Here is an 18,326-nt window from a genome sequence, read left to right on the forward strand (position 1 = left end):
AATGCTCTATATGTTCCACCATATAGACACATCATTAGTTATCCATTGTTATAATCCTAATTTGATCAATGATCCTCTATATGAATGATCTACACCTTTGTAAAGGGATTAAATTACCGTTACACCCTACAATGTATTTATTCCTTAAAACAACTTGACCCCGTATAAATGATATTTCGGCTAATGTGAAATGAGTACTCCACCATTTATGTTCGTTTGGTCAAGCTCGAAGGAGATCATCCTTTGCTTACTATTCGCCAGATAGAAGCTATAGATTCCATGTTTATGCTAGCGCTCCCACTCAATTGCACTACCGTGTTCCCAAAATGTACGTATCACCCTGACCTAAAAGTAGGCTTAACTAACAAATCAAAGAACACGAATAGCCTTTCAAGATTGAGCCTAATCATATCAGGATTAAGATCATTTGATCTAGGATCAACTAGGCGATATTGACTTGAATAGATATTACGGTAAGTTTAATAAATCTAAGTCAAAGCTCAATATCGGTCCCTTCCGATGCATACTCCATGCATCCAACCTGAGCTTTACTTTAACCAATGTTGGAAAGAACATAGTATTTCTCCAAATACAAGTAAACTCTTGTTGTAGATTATCATATCGGTAAAACCACGTGTCCGATAAATCTAGGAAACTTTATTCACATAGTCATGTTTACTTTCCAATGTGTTGACGGCACAATAAACGGGATCGAAGTATGTGAAAAGGGTTTCGATTAATTTATACATTATGTACATATAATCATGAAATAAATCATGTGAACCATGCAACATTAAATGTTATTTCGATCTATATTAATAAACAAATACGATTATATTGAAATGAGTTTTATTTAGGGCATAAAACCCAACAAACTCCCACTTGCACTAATATAAAACAAAAAGTGCGTTTCAAATAATCTCAACACCTTGATATGCAAATCAAGTGTAGTAGTAGTAAACTCCTCGTAATAGGATCTGAAAGGTTGAATTAACCACAACCTTTTCTCCACTATTACTCTTCCTTAATCACAAAATCATTGATAATGTGAAATTCCTCTCTATATGTTTACTCTCTTGGGATACTGGATTCTATATCTTTGGCAACTACTTTTGGTTAATCAGGAAATTAACACTAGTAGTTTAAGGCAATTTGGAATGGTGCCAAAGATGTATAGAACTTTCCTTAGACTGAATAAGTACCTTTCCTGCAGCTTTAACATTCAGTCTCTCTCTGGTAGACCTAGAGACTTCAGATAGGTTTTTACACTTCTCCAAAATCACTATTCCACCCCCAGAGTAACCACCATCTTATCAGAAAAATTTACTAGCACAAAGGCAAATTTCGAAATCTGATATGGTGTAGTCTAAGAGTTTTAAACACACCCTTATAGACTAACATATAGTTCCTCTTCTTAATCTTAAGATTTACTTGATTGTCTTCCAATGTTCTTCTCTGGATTAATCGATACCTACTCATTACTCCCACTCAACAGCAGTGTCCGGTCTAAGGCATACAAAAGCATATCCAAGACCTCTCACCGTTGATATAAGAAATTCTTTCATGGCTTTATCTTTTACGGAATAGTTAAGACTTTTCCTTAGATAAATAAAATCTATGCCTAAGAAGTTGTGAAGCTTCTATAGATTGCCATTAGAAAGAAAATGCTTGACATCTTACTAAAGTAAGTTGCTTGCATTAGAGTAAGTAATTACCAGGTATACCACAAGCCATAGGTTTAGATAAACTCAAACCTATAATACTAGGAACAGGAAGTTTTGTTAAGTCCATTGAATGGACTTATAAACGAAAATTTCCTTTTATGTCCTTGTAATAGAAAACTTAAGGTTACTCCATGTGAATGGATTAAACCATAGTTCTATTGGCTTTCTTCTTAGTTTCTTATCTTGACAATCCATTACTTGTTTAAACTCACAATGGATTTTAATCACTAGTGTCTCCCAAGTCATAAGAAGGTGAGTTCCTAGAAACTCTCCCACTACGACAAGGTACCGTGAATTATGTCTAAGAAAACTAAATGGTATTGATCTCTTCGGTTGTGACAAGACAACAGAGGCAGTGGGATCATCATATGTCATATAAGATGATAGAACACTTTTGGAATCAAGAATTAAGTATCTCCTTTATTTGCTACTTGTTTTTCCGGACTTAGTCATTTTCTTAGAAAAGTAGTATATGTTTGAACAAACACTTTCTTATCTATTGACAATGGGATGGTCCACCCCTAATCACTTAGAATAGCTAAGAAACCATGGTTAACAGTTCTAGCTTTTCTTAAGATTTTGATTAGGTCATCCATGAATCTAGTAATGATTTACATTAAGTATACAACCATTACATCATTCTGAAATTGTATTACCATAGAAGGATTTAGGCAACGACTAGTAACTAATCATCAACATGCAACTCGAAATTTCTGGGGAGGTAAGTTTGGATATAATTCAAAAATCAATTTAATGATCTCATCAATTTAATGATCTTTGAACTGCATATCTACTAACTATTTCTCCACCCCTATCAGTTCGCAAGATCTTTAACCACTTACCTTAATGGTTTTAACCATTGCTAGAAATTAATGAAATATTTAAACATTTCAAATTTCTTTGCATAAGGTATAATCTAGAGTTATCGTTTTAAGAATGCAACGAAAAACTCATATCCATCCCTGAATGTACATCCATCTTCGAATGAGATGAACTACTTTCAGTGGATATAGGCATATTAACTCTTTGCAGAGATTGATCTTGTCAAAACCACTATGAACAAGATACAAATGCCATAGATTAAGAAAATGTGGTAGTGTCTATGATGACATAGGTTTAGTTACATCAAAGAGTTCTTAGAATACTTCAAGTGGATCCTGGTCACAGAATACTTAACTCACATTCCATACAGTTTTAATCCATTAATAAAACATGGATATTAAACACATGAGAAAGTGTAACTGTATTGTATTCTGGAATTAGAAATTTAAGAAAATTTCTATTTGGATTCTAAAATTAAAGTCAAAGACTTAAATTCAACCAAATTTAATGAGTAATTCTTTCTTGGACCACCACTACTAATACAAACTCTAAGTCAGATTTGCCCATACAAGTAGGAGATTTCTAAGATTGAGGATTTATATCAATTGGGAATAGAATTTCGGGGTTATAATCATATGCGTCATTTAATTTCTTAAGAGAAAATATAATGACATGAAATGATTCATAGACCATTCATCCAATGATATATTTGAAAGCTAATTCGAAATGAATAAGCTAAGAGGAATTAGGATAATTTCGTTTAAAATAAGAATCCAACGATGCTTCGATTAGCGAAAGTCAAAGTAATCTTATTTATATAATCTTCTTGTTTTATATCGTAAAAATACTAGTCTAAGGTGTCATCAATTGATGAACAGCTAGATGTCGCATATACAATATTTATCTTTCGAGATCTAACACTATTATGTATGTCTAATGGTGAAAATCCACTAGGGATTTATCTCATTAGATAAACAAGCCAAGTTAGACCAACAATGAAGATTCGAAATTAAACTACAACTTAATAACAGAAAATAACATGGTTCAATATAAATTCATACACAATTCGGAAATTATAAACATATAGTAAGTAGGAATGACAAGTGAAAATACTAAAACTTACAATCCTAAATAATTTCCAAGGTTTTCAACAAGGCGATATCAGTGTCCCGTTTAGGCGAGAGTCAAAGCTACCATTCATTGAATAGAGTTGTCAGCTCGTCTAAAATGTTAAACATTCTAGCAACCTTTTATTCGATCAAGATTGGAATTCAGCGTTGTCCCGTTTAGGCGAGAGTCAAGGCAATTCTATCTTATGAGCTTCCACCATTGTTTCATAATTTGCAAGTCAAGTATGGTCGCCACCATTAGGGTGATCCATACCATACAAAACACTTACAAACTACTTATCATGCGAGGTTAAACGGTGCGAAATTGCTAATGAACGTTCCTCCATTAGGGAGGATTACTCACTAAAACAAACGCGGTGTAAAACCCACAATGGAGATCGAATGTCTCTTGATAATAAAGCTCATTATTTAAAAGGAGTTGTATTTTCTTTTATTCTCTTTATTTATTCTATTTATTTTAAATATATATTTATTTAATTAAAATTTCCAATTTAGAATGAAAAATTCTAAATATAAATTTTAATTTAATATTTATAAATTTTACTTAGATGGATATGAAAATAACATGAATTATTTCCATCTTAGTAATAATTTCCAATAAATATTTAGAAAAAAATATTTAAGTTGTTACAAAATTAATTTAAATTAATTTACAACTCAAATTTAATTTTCTATAAATATATATTGCATTTCGAAAAATTAAAGTATATAAGAATACAATTTTCGAAAAATGCATATTAAAATAAAAAATAAATCTGGAAAAATTATTCTAATTTAATGTTGGCCCAAAATTAATTAATAAAATTAATTTACAACAAAAAATATAATTTTCCTATTTAATTAAATATATAAGAAAAATTACAAATATTTAAGTATGATGATGAAAATCAACTTAAATATTAATTTTCTATTTAATTAAATACACTAGAAAAATACTTCAAGCAAAAATATCACCTATCTAGATTTTCCTTTGACTAATTAATTCAATTTCTAATAATATACTTTAATTCAATTTATTTTAGATTAATCAATAAATGAAAAAATCATTGATTTAAGTTGATCCAAGAATTAATTAAAATAAATAATTAATTTACAACTTAATCTATTTTTCAAGATAAAATTCGAAATTCTAGCATTTAAGAAATGCAATTTCGAAAAAAATTGATTAATAAAATAAAGAAAAAATATATTTTGAAAATTATTTAAATTTAGTTGAAAAATTAAATTTCAACTAAAAATAATTTTCTATTTAATTAAATGTCATGAAAAAGAAATATTTAAGTATGATGATAAAAATCAACTTAGATATTTAATTTTCAAATTAATTAAATGTATTAAATTCAAGAAATAAATAATTAAGTGTAGAGAAGACTTAATTATTAATCTCTAGTTTAATACTAGGAAAAATATACTTAAAGTAAATTGTACCAAAATTAATTAATAAATAATTAATTTCACAATGTATAATATTTCCTATTTAATATTAGAAATAATAAGTAGTCTAGAAATAACTATCTAGAAAATATCTTATTTGACTAAGTATCTTTTCCACAAAATTTGAAAAAATAGCTAATTTAAGTTGTACTAGAAAAATCTAGAACTTAAATATTTTCAAATTTAAATTTAATTAAATATCAAAAATTAAGTTGTAACCACTTAATTTGAAAATATTCCATTTTAAGTTAATATTTGAAAAGATATTAACTTAAAAAAAAATATCTAAAGAATCTTAATAACCAATGCCTAAAATTCCTCAACTTAATTTTGAAATTTTGAATTCAAAAGATATTCAGATTTAAGTTGGTTAGTTGAAGATAACTAAATATCAACTTAAATAGGAATATTTAATGAAAAATTTAAATTAAGTTCCAGAAAGAATCTAGATGGTTATAATTCTATATTTAATTAAATACAAGAAAATACATATAGTTTAGCTTAGAATATAAAATTCCTTAAACTATATTTTTCTTAAATTAATTTCAAAATAAATGAAATTAATTATGTTGCTAATCAATTTTATTAGGTTAAACTAGTTTAATTAACCTAGTACAGTCATTCAAATCAGGCAAATGGGCCTTCACAATTGGGGTGGTTTGTGTGAGGGGGTGCTGGGTTCAGTATGTCGTACCCACTTCTATGGCTCCCAACTCTCACACAAGGCCCAAAAGAGAGGAATTTAACCTTAATAAGAACAACTGTTATTAATTGAATAAGCCCAAAACTAAATGGGCCTAAATAAAATCTATCAATGACTATGACATTTTATTTAGCAACATTAACCTATATGCATCTATAATAAAATTAAACACATAGGCTCACACAGGCACACTTTGGATGGGTCCTATCATGTTGCTAGGTCATACACAGATGAAAAAAGATTGTAAAATTTACCTGTTACAAATTATTAACTTGACCAAGGGAGCCATCAGATCATTAGATCTGGCAAAAAGTAACCATGGCTATTTGCAATCAAGTAATAATAGGTTTTAAAAACTTACACATAAGCTAAAACACATACTCCTGCAACAAGGTTAGTTGGATAGTTGGATGTAGGATTTATTTAATTTTAAATTAAATATTTAATTTCAAAAATAATTAATTAAATAAAAAAATAATTTTTCGAAAAATTTAAAAAAAAATTTGAAAAATTCGAAATTTTTTTTTTTTTTTTTAAAAATTAAAATTTAAAATTAAACCTACAATTTTTGAAAAATTAGGTTTCAACCAACCTAAATATCATTTCAAAAAAAATTTGCTAACTACTTTTAAATTTTAAATGTTATTTTATAAATAAAAATTAAATAAAAAATTAGAAAAGATAAATAAATATCTTTTTCAAATTTTAAATTTAATTTAAATAAATAAAATAACAAAATTTAAAAAAATTAGCAAAATATCTTATATCATTTAAAAATTACATAATTATAAATATCTTATTTTTAAATTTAAAATAAGATAAGATATAATCAAATTTTAAAATAAGATAGATTTTTAAGCAAAAAGATAAATACTAATTCTATTCGAATTCAAATTACACTAATATCTTGAATTAATTTAAAAAAATTAAATTAATTCAAAATGATAATTAGAATTGAATTAGGAATAGTAATAGTATATATACAAAACCATACAAAAAATTGGAAGTTAATTCCATGAAAAAGTATGAAAAATTGAAGAAAAAGGAAAAAATCCGAAACTGTACGGACAGTTACGCGATCGAAACTATCAAGACGCCCCGATTTTGTCAAATCTTCAAAAAATCATAACTAATTCAAATAAAATCCAAATTGAGTTCTGTAAAAGGCTAACTTGCTTAATTTTTTCCATACTATCCAATAAAAATAATTCCAGAAACGAAATCACAATTATTTTTCACGAAAATTTCACAAACATCAATCAATCATCAAATAACACTCAATACAACATGATACCATCCAAAGAACATACAAACAATCGTTTTAAAGTCCAAATTTCTTGCAAGTAAATCAATTACCATGGCTCTGAGGCCAGTTGTTGGAAATTATTTTACCAGGATCTTAGATCTACTCACAAGTATGTTTATTAACATCCTAAATATGAACTTTCTAAAACGATGAAATAAACACATATAAAGTTTAAGAAACCTTACATTGGGTGCAGCGGAATATTATGACTCCTTCCGTTCAGATATCTAGCCCTTGATTCCTTTCTGTAGCAGAGCATTATAAATATCTGAACCTGGATCTCTTTCTCTGAATCCTTGATGCTGAATCTCCTTTGCTGATGATCTTTCTTCACGATCTTCCTCACTATGATTGAGGTATCACTTGATGTGTGTGGGCACTACTCTAATCACTAAGAGAGGTTCGAAATATTGAGGAAGAAAAGAGAGAGAGAGTGGCGGCTAGAGAAGAGAGTGGAGGCTCAGGTTTTTCGGATTCAGAAAGTGTGTTATTTTCCTGAAGCCTTCACTATCTATTTATAGCATTCCTCTAGGGTTTGATTTGAATTATATGGCATTAAAATAATGAAAAAAACATTTAAAAAAGCTACAAAGGTGGCCGACCATACACTTAATGGATTGGGCCTTGGGCTTTGCAATTTTGCAATTTTAACACCTTTTGTATCTGATTTTCTCAAAAATGCCAATTTCCTAATTCAATCATTTAAATGCCAATTCTAACTATTTAATAACTATAAATAATTATTAAATAATATTGTCATTTATCATATTTATTAATTGAACCATACAAAGTATCATAATTAACAAATATGCCCCTATAAACTCTTTCTTTACAATTTCGCCCTTACTTAGTGAAAATTTCACAAATAGACATAGTCTAATTCGTGAATTATAATTGATTAATCAAAACCAATTACATGAGTCTTACAAGCAATATTATCTCAACTAGTGGGGGGACCATGGGTCTATATAACCGAGCTTCCAATAAGTAGATCAAGAATTTAACACTAAAATTCACTAACTTATTAATTCTTCGTTGAATCCACGCATAGAACTTAGAATTGCACTCTCAGTATATAGAATGCTCTATATGTTCCACCATATAGACACATCATTAGTTATCCATTGTTATAATCCTAATTTGATCAATGATCCTCTATATGAATGATCTACACTGTAAAGGGATTAAATTACCGTTACACCCTACAATGTATTTATTCCTTAAAACACTTGACCCCGTATAAATGATATTTCAGCTAATGTGAAATGAGTACTCCACCATTTATGTTCGTTTGGTCAAGCTCGAAGGAGATCATCCTTTGCTTACTATTCGCCAGATAGAAGCTATAGATTCCATGTTTATGCTAGCGCTCCCACTCAATTGCACTACCGTGTTCCCAAAATGTACGTATCACCCTGACCTAAAAGTAGGCTTAACTAACAAATCAAAGAACACGAATAGCCTTTCAAGATTGAGCCTAATCATATCAGGATTAAGATCATTTGATCTAGGATCAACTAGGCGATATTGACTTGAATAGATATTACGGTAAGTTTAATAAATCTAAGTCAAAGCTCAATATCGGTCCCTTCCGATGCATACTCCATGCATCCAACCTGAGCTTTACTTTAATCAATGTTCTGGAAAGAACATAGTATTTCTCCAAATACAAGTAAACTCTTGTTGTAGATTATCATATCAGTAAAACCCTGTGTCTGATAAATCTAGGAAACTTTATTCACATAGTCATGTTTACTTTCCAATGTGTTGACGGCACAATAAACAGGATCAAGTATGTGAAAAGGGTTTCAGATTAATTTATACATTATGTACATATAATCATGAAATAAATCATGTGAACCATGCAACATTAAATGTTATTTCTGATCTATATTAATAAACAAATCTGATTATATTGAAATGAGTTTTATTTAGGGCATAAAACCCAACAAAACAATTCTTAGCGGACCTTGTGTTCCAAAAGAAGCCTGATTTGTTATTTCTTTGTGAGACTTTATGTAATAAGATAAGTATGGAGTTTATTAGAGTCCGTTTGGGCTTTGATAGTTGTTTTGCTGTTGAGGCCCGTGGTCATAGTGGTGGTTTGGCTTTGTTATGGAAAGAATCTAGTGATGTGGCTATTCAAGGGTTTTCTTTTAATCATATTGATGCTATTGTTCAATTGCAACACTGTGTTCAATGGAGACTTACTGGGGTTTATGGGGAGCCTAGAAGAGAGCTTCGGTTCAACACTTGGAACCTCTTTCGCTCTATTAAAAATGCAAGTAATCTACCTTGGTGTCTCATGGGAGATATGAACAACTTAAGTTCTAACGATGAGAAGAGAGGAGGCAGGCCATACCCAGACCGACTTATTGATGGCTTTGTAGAAGCACTGGACGATTGTAACTTAACTGAACTGCCTCTGGTGGGTTACCCTTTTACTTGGGAGAAGGGAAGGAATGGTGATAATTGGGTTGAAGAAAGACTCGACAAGGCGCTTGTTACGTACACTTGGTTGTCCTTATTTCCTCAGTCGACCCTATACAATTTGGAAGTCTCAACCTCAGACCATTGCCCCATATTATTGGTGTTTAAAGGTGTGTCTCCTTCTGTTTCTTTTAATGCTTTTCGCTTTGAAAATGCCTGGATTAGAGAGCCTTTATGCAAGCAGCTGGTTCAAGGGTGTTGGGAGGGTTCGGGTTCTAGTAATATTCAAGAGAAATTACATCGTTGTGGGGAGGTGTTGGGAAGATGGGGAAGGGATATCACTGGGGACTTCAGAAAACGTATTGACAAATGCAAGAAACAGATTAGAAACACCAAATGGGGAAGAGATCAGAGTTCAATTCATCAACACAATGAAGCGAAAGTTAATCTTTCTGAGGTGTTGGCTCAGCGAGAAGCCTTTTGGAAACAAAGATCGAAGCAATTCTGGCTTAATTCTGGTGACAGAAATACAAAATATTTCCACTCTGTTGCAAGTGCTAGAAAGAGGAATAGCGGAATTGGGCAACTTAAAGATGAAAGTGGTACTTGGGTGACTTGGGGATCGGGGTTAGAGGCAGTTATCACACGTTACTTTAGTGATCTCTTTCGTTCAACAAATATTGACTTGGGAAATATTTTAAATGGTGTTCGGCCGACCGTTTCAAGTGAACAAAATGCCCAACTCTTGCTGCCTATTACGGAGGATGAAGTCCGAAATGCATTATTCCAAATGCATCCGGATAAATCTCCGGGGCCTGACGGTATGACCCCGGCATTCTTTCAAAAACATTGGAGCATAGTAGGCTCGGATGTGGTTAATTTTGTTCGGGATTTCTTCAATGAAGGCAGCTTCCCCTCTGGTATTAACGATACTCACATTGTCTTAATTCCTAAGAAGAAAAACCCGTCCCAAGTGGGTGACATGAGGCCGATATCGCTTTGTAATGTTCTATATAAAATAGCCTCTAAGGTTGTGGCCAATCGAATGAAAGGAATCCTAGACTATGCTATCTCAGACACTCAGAGCGCATTTGTTTCAGGAAGGTTGATTTCAGACAATGTTATGGTGGCTTTCGAGGTTATGCACTACTTGAAGAGGAAAACAAATGGAAGAAAAGGGTACATGGCTCTCAAATTGGATATGAGCAAAGCCTATGATCGTGTTGAATGGGGTTTCTTGGAAGCTATTCTTCGTGTGATGGGTTTTTGTGAACGTTGGATTGGCCTCATCCTTGGGTGTGTCAATTCGGTTCGATATCATGTGATTAACAATGGGCAAAAGATGGGTCCAATAATTCCTACTAGAGGCATACGCCAAGGGTGCCCGTTGTCGCCTTATTTGTTCATTGTGTGTGCTGAGGGTCTCTCTTCTTTGATCAAACATTTTGAAGCTCAGAAACATATCACGGGATGTAAGGTGGCTAGAAGTGCACCTCCTATTTCTCATTTACTATTTGCGGACGATAGTTATGTGTATTGTCAAGCATCGGAGGAGGAAGCTAATCATGTTCTTACACTTCTTCAACTTTTTGAGAGAGCTTCGGGGCAAAAAGTTAATCTTAACAAGTCGTCAGCTTTCTTCAGTTCAAACACAAGGGCGGATATCCGAAGCAGAATCTGTGGTATGATGCAAGTCCAAGAAGCTGGGGCCGATAGCATGTATCTAGGACTTCCAAGCACGGTTGGGCGAAACAAGAATGCAGTGTTGGGATTCCTAAAAGAGAAAATGAAGAAGCGAATAAGCAGTTGGGAGGGAAAATTCTTATCTCGTGCTGGTAAGGAGGTGCTTATTAAATCGGTAGTTCAATCGCTCCCCTCGTATGCCATGAATGTTTTTCTATTTCCCATTGGTACATGTAATGAACTTGAGAGAATGATGGCAAGCTTCTGGTGGAAATCAAAAAGAGCTAACAACAATGGGAGTGGCATTGTATGGATGAATTGGGAAAAAATGACACGATCAAAAGCTGCTGGTGGAATGGGGTTCAGAAATTTGAGAGATTTTAATCTTGCTATGCTTGGAAAGCAAGGGTGGAGACTCTTATTCCGACATGATTCCCTTGTGAGTAAAGTTTTCAAGGCTAGATACTATCCACAAGGTGATTATCTATCTGCTGAGTTGGGTTCTAATCCTAGCTTCATTTGGAGTAGCATATTTGCCGCAAAGGACACAGTTAAGCTCGGTTTAAGGAAGGGAATAGGATCGGGTTTGACTGTGCAAATAACCACCGATCCTTGGCTGCCTTCTCTTGACAGATCAACGCCAATTCCCAATGTCCCGGGACTTGAGAACTTCACGGTTAATAGCTTGTTTCAATCGCATAGTCGCTCCTGGGATACTGATGTTGTTAATGATCTTTTTACTCCCGATGACGCTGCATTAATCCTGGGCATTCAAATAAACCAGGTGGTAGAGGATGACTTTTGGTACTGGTTTGCGGAGAGAAATGGACTTTACTCTGTCCGAAGTGCCTATCAACTGATTCAAGATCATAAGCAATCTCCAATTCTCACAGAGAACCACCGGTTTTGGAATAAATTGTGGACACTTAAAGTCCCTCCCAAAACTAAAGATCTTGTGTGGAGAGCGGCGTCGAACTGCTTAGCAACCAAAGCGAATCTCTGCATTAAGAAGGTACTGACTGAGAACAAATGTCCTTTGTGTGGTGTTTTTGCCGAAACTGAGTTGCATTTGTTAGTTTCTTGTCAATTTGCTTGGGCTTGCTGGGAGTTTTCTGGGTTTAATGCAGCTGATAGAAATCCCGTGTCCTTGCTGTCATGGCTTAGCTTTAATGCTGCCCGAATGGATGATGAGAAGTTAAGCCGAGTCGTCATGTTGTGTTGGGCAATATGGTCAGCCAGAAATGATCTCCTTTGGAAGAATCGGGCTCGAAGTGTAAAAAGTGTGGTTGATTTTGCTCAATCAAGTTTGCACCAGTTTTTGAAGGCTCAAGGCAGAGGTAACTTACCCCCTTTGTCGCCTCCGAAACCTGGTGATGCCTCGGAGACCTGGACCAAACCGACTGTAGGCATCAAGTTGAACGTTGATGCAGCTCTTTTTGAACAAGATCTCAAGCATGGATTCGGCTGTGTGATTCGAAATACTGAAGGTGAATTGATCTCCGTTCTTGCTGGTGCAAAGCAAGGTAAAGTTGCACCCGAAATTGCAGAAGCTTTGGGCATTAGAGAAGCTTTAAGTTGGTTGAAAAATCACAACTATTCCCACGCTACTGTTGAATCCGATAGCCTGGTTTGCGTGGCTGCTATCCGAAGCAATGAGAAGCTTAATTCTGGGTTCGGTTTTATTGTGGAAGAATGCAAGTTAATCCTTAGAAGTTTGTTAAATGTTACTTTATGTTTTGTCAAACGTTCTGCGAATCGTGCCGCGCATTTTATTGCCCGACACTCTTTGTCTCTAGCTGAACGTATGTTCCCTATTAATAGTGTTCCTTTGGAGTTGTTGTCTATTCTCTTGGGCGATAGCTCTTATTAATAAAGAACACTTTTTCTTCAAAAAAAAAAAAAAAGTATCAAGTTTTATATAATTTAATGTAATAATTTTAAAAATTATTGTTAAACTGTAATATGACACTTCTAGAAAGAGTTAGACATCACTAATTTATCAAAAAAATTATGGATATATCCTTATTTGTTTCAAAATTTAAGAAGTTTTTTTTGTGTAATGTTTTAATGCATAATTTGGGCGCGAACTACAATTTTCATAATTATGTTTATAATTTTGGCGTCGACGCGTCTAAATAATTATATCATCATATTATTTGTATGTATGACAAAATTTAGTAGAAGAACCACTTTATAATAATGTGAATAGTTCGGTGAATATTTTTATAATATAATAGTGATGACAATGACATTGAATACAATGACGATTATATACTACGATGACAACAGTTTTAAAATCATGTAATTAATTTTAAATAATTTTTTATAGATTATTTTTTTTAGATTTCTATTTTGTGTGGAAATTCTTTAATTTCTAAATTTTTTTAGTACAATATTTGAATATATATGTTTGTTTGTTATTTTTTAGAAAAGAAAATGTATAATGAATTTATTTTATAATATTAATTTATTTTTTTAAGTAAAAAATAATTAAAGTTTAGTAAAATAGTTACTCTTGAAAAATAATATATATAAAATAATTGTTATATAATAATTTTTTTTTTCTTTATTTTGTAAATGTTTTATTGGCAGGTTGAAAGTCACATCTCACAATTTTAAGATTTTCTTTTTTTTCGATATTAAAATTTAATTGTCTAATTCTCTTAGAGTATCTCGACATGCCCTTAATTTACTCCTTGTGTAACTTCATTACCTTTGTAAAAACAAAAGATTTTTTTTTTTTCAAAATCAAAGTCCCTTATTGAAAGAAAACAATTACAAAAGATTAAGACAATTCTCGCACAAATGCAAGATTTGCACAAAAGAAATTACCAACTTTATTAGTCAAAGCATAATTAACTAAAGCATAAGCTATACCATTAGCCTTTGATACATTATTAACAAATTCCGTATCCTTGTTTCGGATTAATTGAACCGCATGTTAAATATTTCATCAAAAAAAATCTCAAATATTAAAGTGTCAAAAAAAAAAGGTAATTGGCCAAATATGCCATGTGAGAAGTAGGAATAATAGCAAATTTTAATAGACAAATATACCCAAAAAAAATCATTTAATTTGAAATATGGTCTCTGAAAATTCCATGAACATTCATTCAGGTAAACTGTTATTACAAGTAAATGACAGATTCACAACAATTTTCATCTCTATAAATGTGTATAAGCTAACACACAGAGAATATTACACAAACAACAATGAAAGGATATAAAGTTAAAAAAAAAGGACATGAAAGAACTTTGTATGGTTGGAGCTACAAAAATTTTCTGATAGACTGAACTGAACTCGTCCTAGTAATTACATGGCTAACTAAATATAGTTGAAAAGAACAGACAGACCAACCCTGCAACATTCCCAACCGTAAAAATGACTAGACTGAAGCCCCTGCATATGCAACTACCGAACCATTCTTTATGTATCGGTGTTTACACGGCTGAGATTCTTCCGAATTTCGAGTCTTGAAATAATGATTTGCAACAGGTCAAAATCAGTGGTGGATATTTCTTCAATGCTGAATATTCCTACATACATTCAAGTTAGAAAATAGAACACCCTCCAACCATCATCTAACCTATTCCTAATGTGATCAAATAACAGTATATAACAGATAATAGTGCAACAAAAGAACTCGTAGTTTATGTTAAGAGGCTTCAATCTATGGTTAAAATTATTCTCAAGTCTTCAAATCCAATGCAATGAATCATATTTTTCATCATTGTAATTTGGTTCCTCTTGTTTTAAATATAGTATTTCATCTTGGGTCGTCATATGTTCAAGGAAAATGTAATCAAAAAGTATATTCAAACCACAATCTCCAGGTGTTTATTCTTTAGTCATTTCTGAATGAATTGATGAGAGCAATGTAATCAAAATTATTGCATTCCAGATATCTGCTAGCATGTGTATGAATGCCTAAAATTATACTTATAAGGGCTGCTCTAGAAGACCAGAATGCAGATTTAGAATGCACAAGGCCAGGGCAACCAGAACATGTTGACTAATCGGAAATCAAATCCTAAATAGTCACCCTCGTAACGAGATACTACTGGATCTGAACTTAAACTATATAAGGTTTGGGGGAGTTAAATGTGTGAAATCAATAAGATTATGGTTCGCAAATAAATGTGCAAATAAAATAACATGTCAAATTTGATTTCTTACTGCAAAGAAAAACGACGTTCATGGCATGCTTGTGTCAACCGGATAACTTCCAAGCACCCGCATGAATGTAGCAAACTCCTGCTAGGGGTATGAATAGCTCATGTTAGCATAAGGTAAAGAAAAATACTTGTATAGATTTGTAGAGGTATAAAGAAAACACACATGTAAATGCCTAAGCGCATTCTGTGCATTTTGGTCAGCCATAGATGCTTCAAAATCCACGTAGAAAAGATAGTCAAAGTATCTGAAAAAGAAGACAAATACAAAATCAGAGCAAAATAATTGTGCTTTGGTAAATATAACACAAAAAGGGGTCAATTAATAACGTGGAAATATAAGCAAGCATGTTACTTCACGAATTTTACTTTGGACCATTGTTGTTATCATCAGCTGCTCGAAAGGCTTCTTTTCGCAAGGGACGACTCTCAATCTGGTTAAGGAAGCAAGATACAGCCGTTATTATTGCCATCATCCAAGGCCAACACATAGCATCTAGAAGAGAGATTTTTTCGTATATACCTTAGTAAGGTTAATTTGACGTAGAGCAAAAACAGCAAGAGCCTTGAAAAGAACTCCAGGGCCTTCTTCAAGTGAGAAAACTATACTTGTCTGGCAATGAGTAAATACATTAAATATAATATAAAAATTTGTGCTAATGTAGAACATCGTAAACAGTTGAACTGAGTAAAAAGTAGTATAAAAACTAATTGCCAATATTTATCTTGAAAAGACCAAACCTTGAATGGTCGGTCTGTGCCTGGAATGATAGGCTCTCTTGCCAGCATAAGAAAACGAGTAACATTATCTGAATCATCCTGAAAAATGGAGTTTATGAATGATTGTAAAATACATGCAGCCATGTCAACTACCCAAGCACATCAAAACGCAATAACTTTTAAAAACAAACCTGAATATCTTCGGCAAGTATATTCAAACCATAGATAACCCCAGCCGCTGAGCTAGCAACTGCTCCAGTATCTTTTAATTCGTGGAAAGCAACATGCTAAAAGTTCATTAATTACAGGTCAGTACCAACAATAATTAGTTTGAACAAAGAACAGATTCAATCAACAAAACCGAAATAAGCCAGGTAACTAAGACCATGAATTGTAACCAAAGAGAAAAAAATAAATGATAGCTCAAGCTAATGTGATTCAATTAGAAGAGAAGACAATGGCAATAAGTTAATAATGTGTATAGCTGACAAAGACCTCTCAAAGGGCCTACCTTTGCCGCACCAGCAGTGTCATCCACTGCTTCTCTGATCAAACCCCACCTTGTTAATGTGTGCTCACACTGAGCAAGAGCCTGGAATTCTTATCACTATTAGAAAAAAGTTTCATGACATAGATAAGAGAAAACAGAGAGAAGAAGCCTTTAGAAAACCTGTTGATGGCTTAACACTCGTTTCAAGTCCTCAAGTTGAACACCATGATTGGCTAGTAAACAATGCCGGACTGCGAATTTCACTTCCCCTACAATATGTAAGTTGTGGCGAAGTAAAAGATCATAGTTTCGGTGTATACTTCCACCTAATGAATTCTCAATTGGCAAAACTGCTCTGTCCACAAGCCATCGCTCAACTGCCTGCAAGTTGCAACACAAGGAGAATGAAAAGCCATCAATTTTTCAATCCATTAAGAAAAAGAAAAAGAAAAACAATCAAACAAGAAGCAAAAGCATCCTAGTCAAAGACAAAAACCACATTGTCCTCTCGTAACTCCCTCCCCCACAAAATCAATCTGAATTAAAGCTCAATGTAAGTAAATCATTCAAGAGACTCAATAACTAAGTCCATAATAAGAGATGAGAAAATAGCCAAATCAATCATCTAATCGTTATAAGCCTGACAACCCCATCAAAATATACACATGCAAGTGGTTTAGGCAAACACAATTAACCATTAAAAAGACTTTCTTTACCAATAACATTTTGTTAAAAAGAGAAAACGGGCCATAAGTAATTACTTCAAAAGCGGTATCGAACTGTTCACAAGGCACTGCTTCACAATTTGGGTACGCCTTCTCTGCAGCCGACTCACTATACGCCCCACGAACACCCTAATATTCCAGCAACATCAATCAAAACAAAACAGAGACTATAAAAGCGATTTACAACATAGATTTTCTTGAGCTTAAACATGCAGCTATGAATATACCTGGTAAGCCACACGAAGACGAGATCCATCGGATACAGAACGAGATAACTGACTCGAAGACAACGGCCCTAAACAAAAAATCGGCATTTAAGAAAAAAAAAACATGCAATTTCCAAATCAATCTAATTCCATTAATACTAAAAATGAATCGTACTCGGAAGAGAATGCAGGTCCTTGGAAACAACGTCTTCAGAGAGACCCTGTAACTGAAGAGCCCCACCACCGGAGAGGCGGTTCCGTTCATTTCCGCCGCATTCGGCGCGTACCGATATCAGAAGAGGGATGGCACGTCGTCGTTTGGGGAAATGCAGAGAGATTGGTGTGGGGGCGTGATTGAAAGAGGAGAATTTAAATAGTGAAGAAGATAATGGGGATCGAGCTGTGGAAGGTGAAGGTGGCGGTGCTGTGGTGGACGCCGCCATGGATGTGGAATGAAGGTTAGAGAGAGAAAAAGGAGAGAGAGAGGTTTGTTATGGAAAATGAAGTAAAAGGGTTTTAATTTAATTTAATTTTATTATGTGTGGAAATTGTGAATTGAATATTTTAATTTTATATTCGAATCGAGAAGTTAAAGCCACGTCATTTTCTTCTAGAAGATCTGAAGTATTTCCTGGATCTACCGTTTTAAGCTGAAATAGGTGAGCACATGGAGCATCACTTCCCACAAACTAATGATTCATCCTGAAAGTTATTCAATCCAATCTCAGCTGATCTAATAGAATCGAATATCTAATTATAATTCGATTGAAAAAGATGTAA

General features: G+C 33.1%; 2 protein-coding genes across 4 annotated transcripts; one reads left to right on the forward strand and one right to left on the reverse strand.

Moving 5' to 3' along the window:
• The first annotated feature begins 9,151 nt into the window (after positions 1-9,151).
• On the forward strand, positions 9,152-13,102 carry LOC115711034 (uncharacterized). Its single transcript, XM_061109690.1, has one exon. It carries the CDS (start codon positions 9,152-9,154, stop codon positions 13,100-13,102), a length of 3,951 nt encoding a protein of 1,316 aa, XP_060965673.1.
• Positions 13,103-14,286: 1,184 nt separating this feature from the next.
• Positions 14,287-18,086, reverse strand: LOC115721090 (arogenate dehydratase/prephenate dehydratase 2, chloroplastic). 3 transcript variants are annotated; one of them, XM_030650332.2, is made up of 12 exons: positions 17,722-18,086; positions 17,568-17,635; positions 17,377-17,469; positions 16,796-16,996; positions 16,637-16,717; positions 16,317-16,412; positions 16,147-16,224; positions 15,929-16,018; positions 15,775-15,839; positions 15,572-15,653; positions 15,410-15,490; positions 14,287-14,769 (listed from the first exon to the last, which is right to left on the reverse strand). In XM_030650332.2, the coding sequence occupies exons 1-11, from the start codon at positions 17,987-17,989 to the stop codon at positions 15,428-15,430; spliced, it is 1,185 nt and encodes a 394-aa protein (XP_030506192.1). In that variant the 5' UTR covers positions 17,990-18,086; the 3' UTR covers positions 14,287-14,769; positions 15,410-15,427. The 3 variants fall into 3 exon arrangements, with proteins under 3 accessions (XP_030506192.1, XP_030506194.1, XP_030506196.1); XM_030650334.2 differs by having other exon boundaries at positions 15,410-15,487; positions 17,722-18,085; XM_030650336.2 differs by lacking the exons at positions 14,287-14,769; positions 15,410-15,490 and having other exon boundaries at positions 15,577-15,653; positions 15,761-15,839; positions 17,722-18,084.
• Positions 18,087-18,326: the final 240 nt, after the last annotated feature.

This window comes from Cannabis sativa, chromosome 2 (assembly GCF_029168945.1).
Source record: "Cannabis sativa cultivar Pink pepper isolate KNU-18-1 chromosome 2, ASM2916894v1, whole genome shotgun sequence".
In the NCBI taxonomy this organism is placed as follows: Eukaryota; Viridiplantae; Streptophyta; class Magnoliopsida; order Rosales; family Cannabaceae; genus Cannabis; species Cannabis sativa.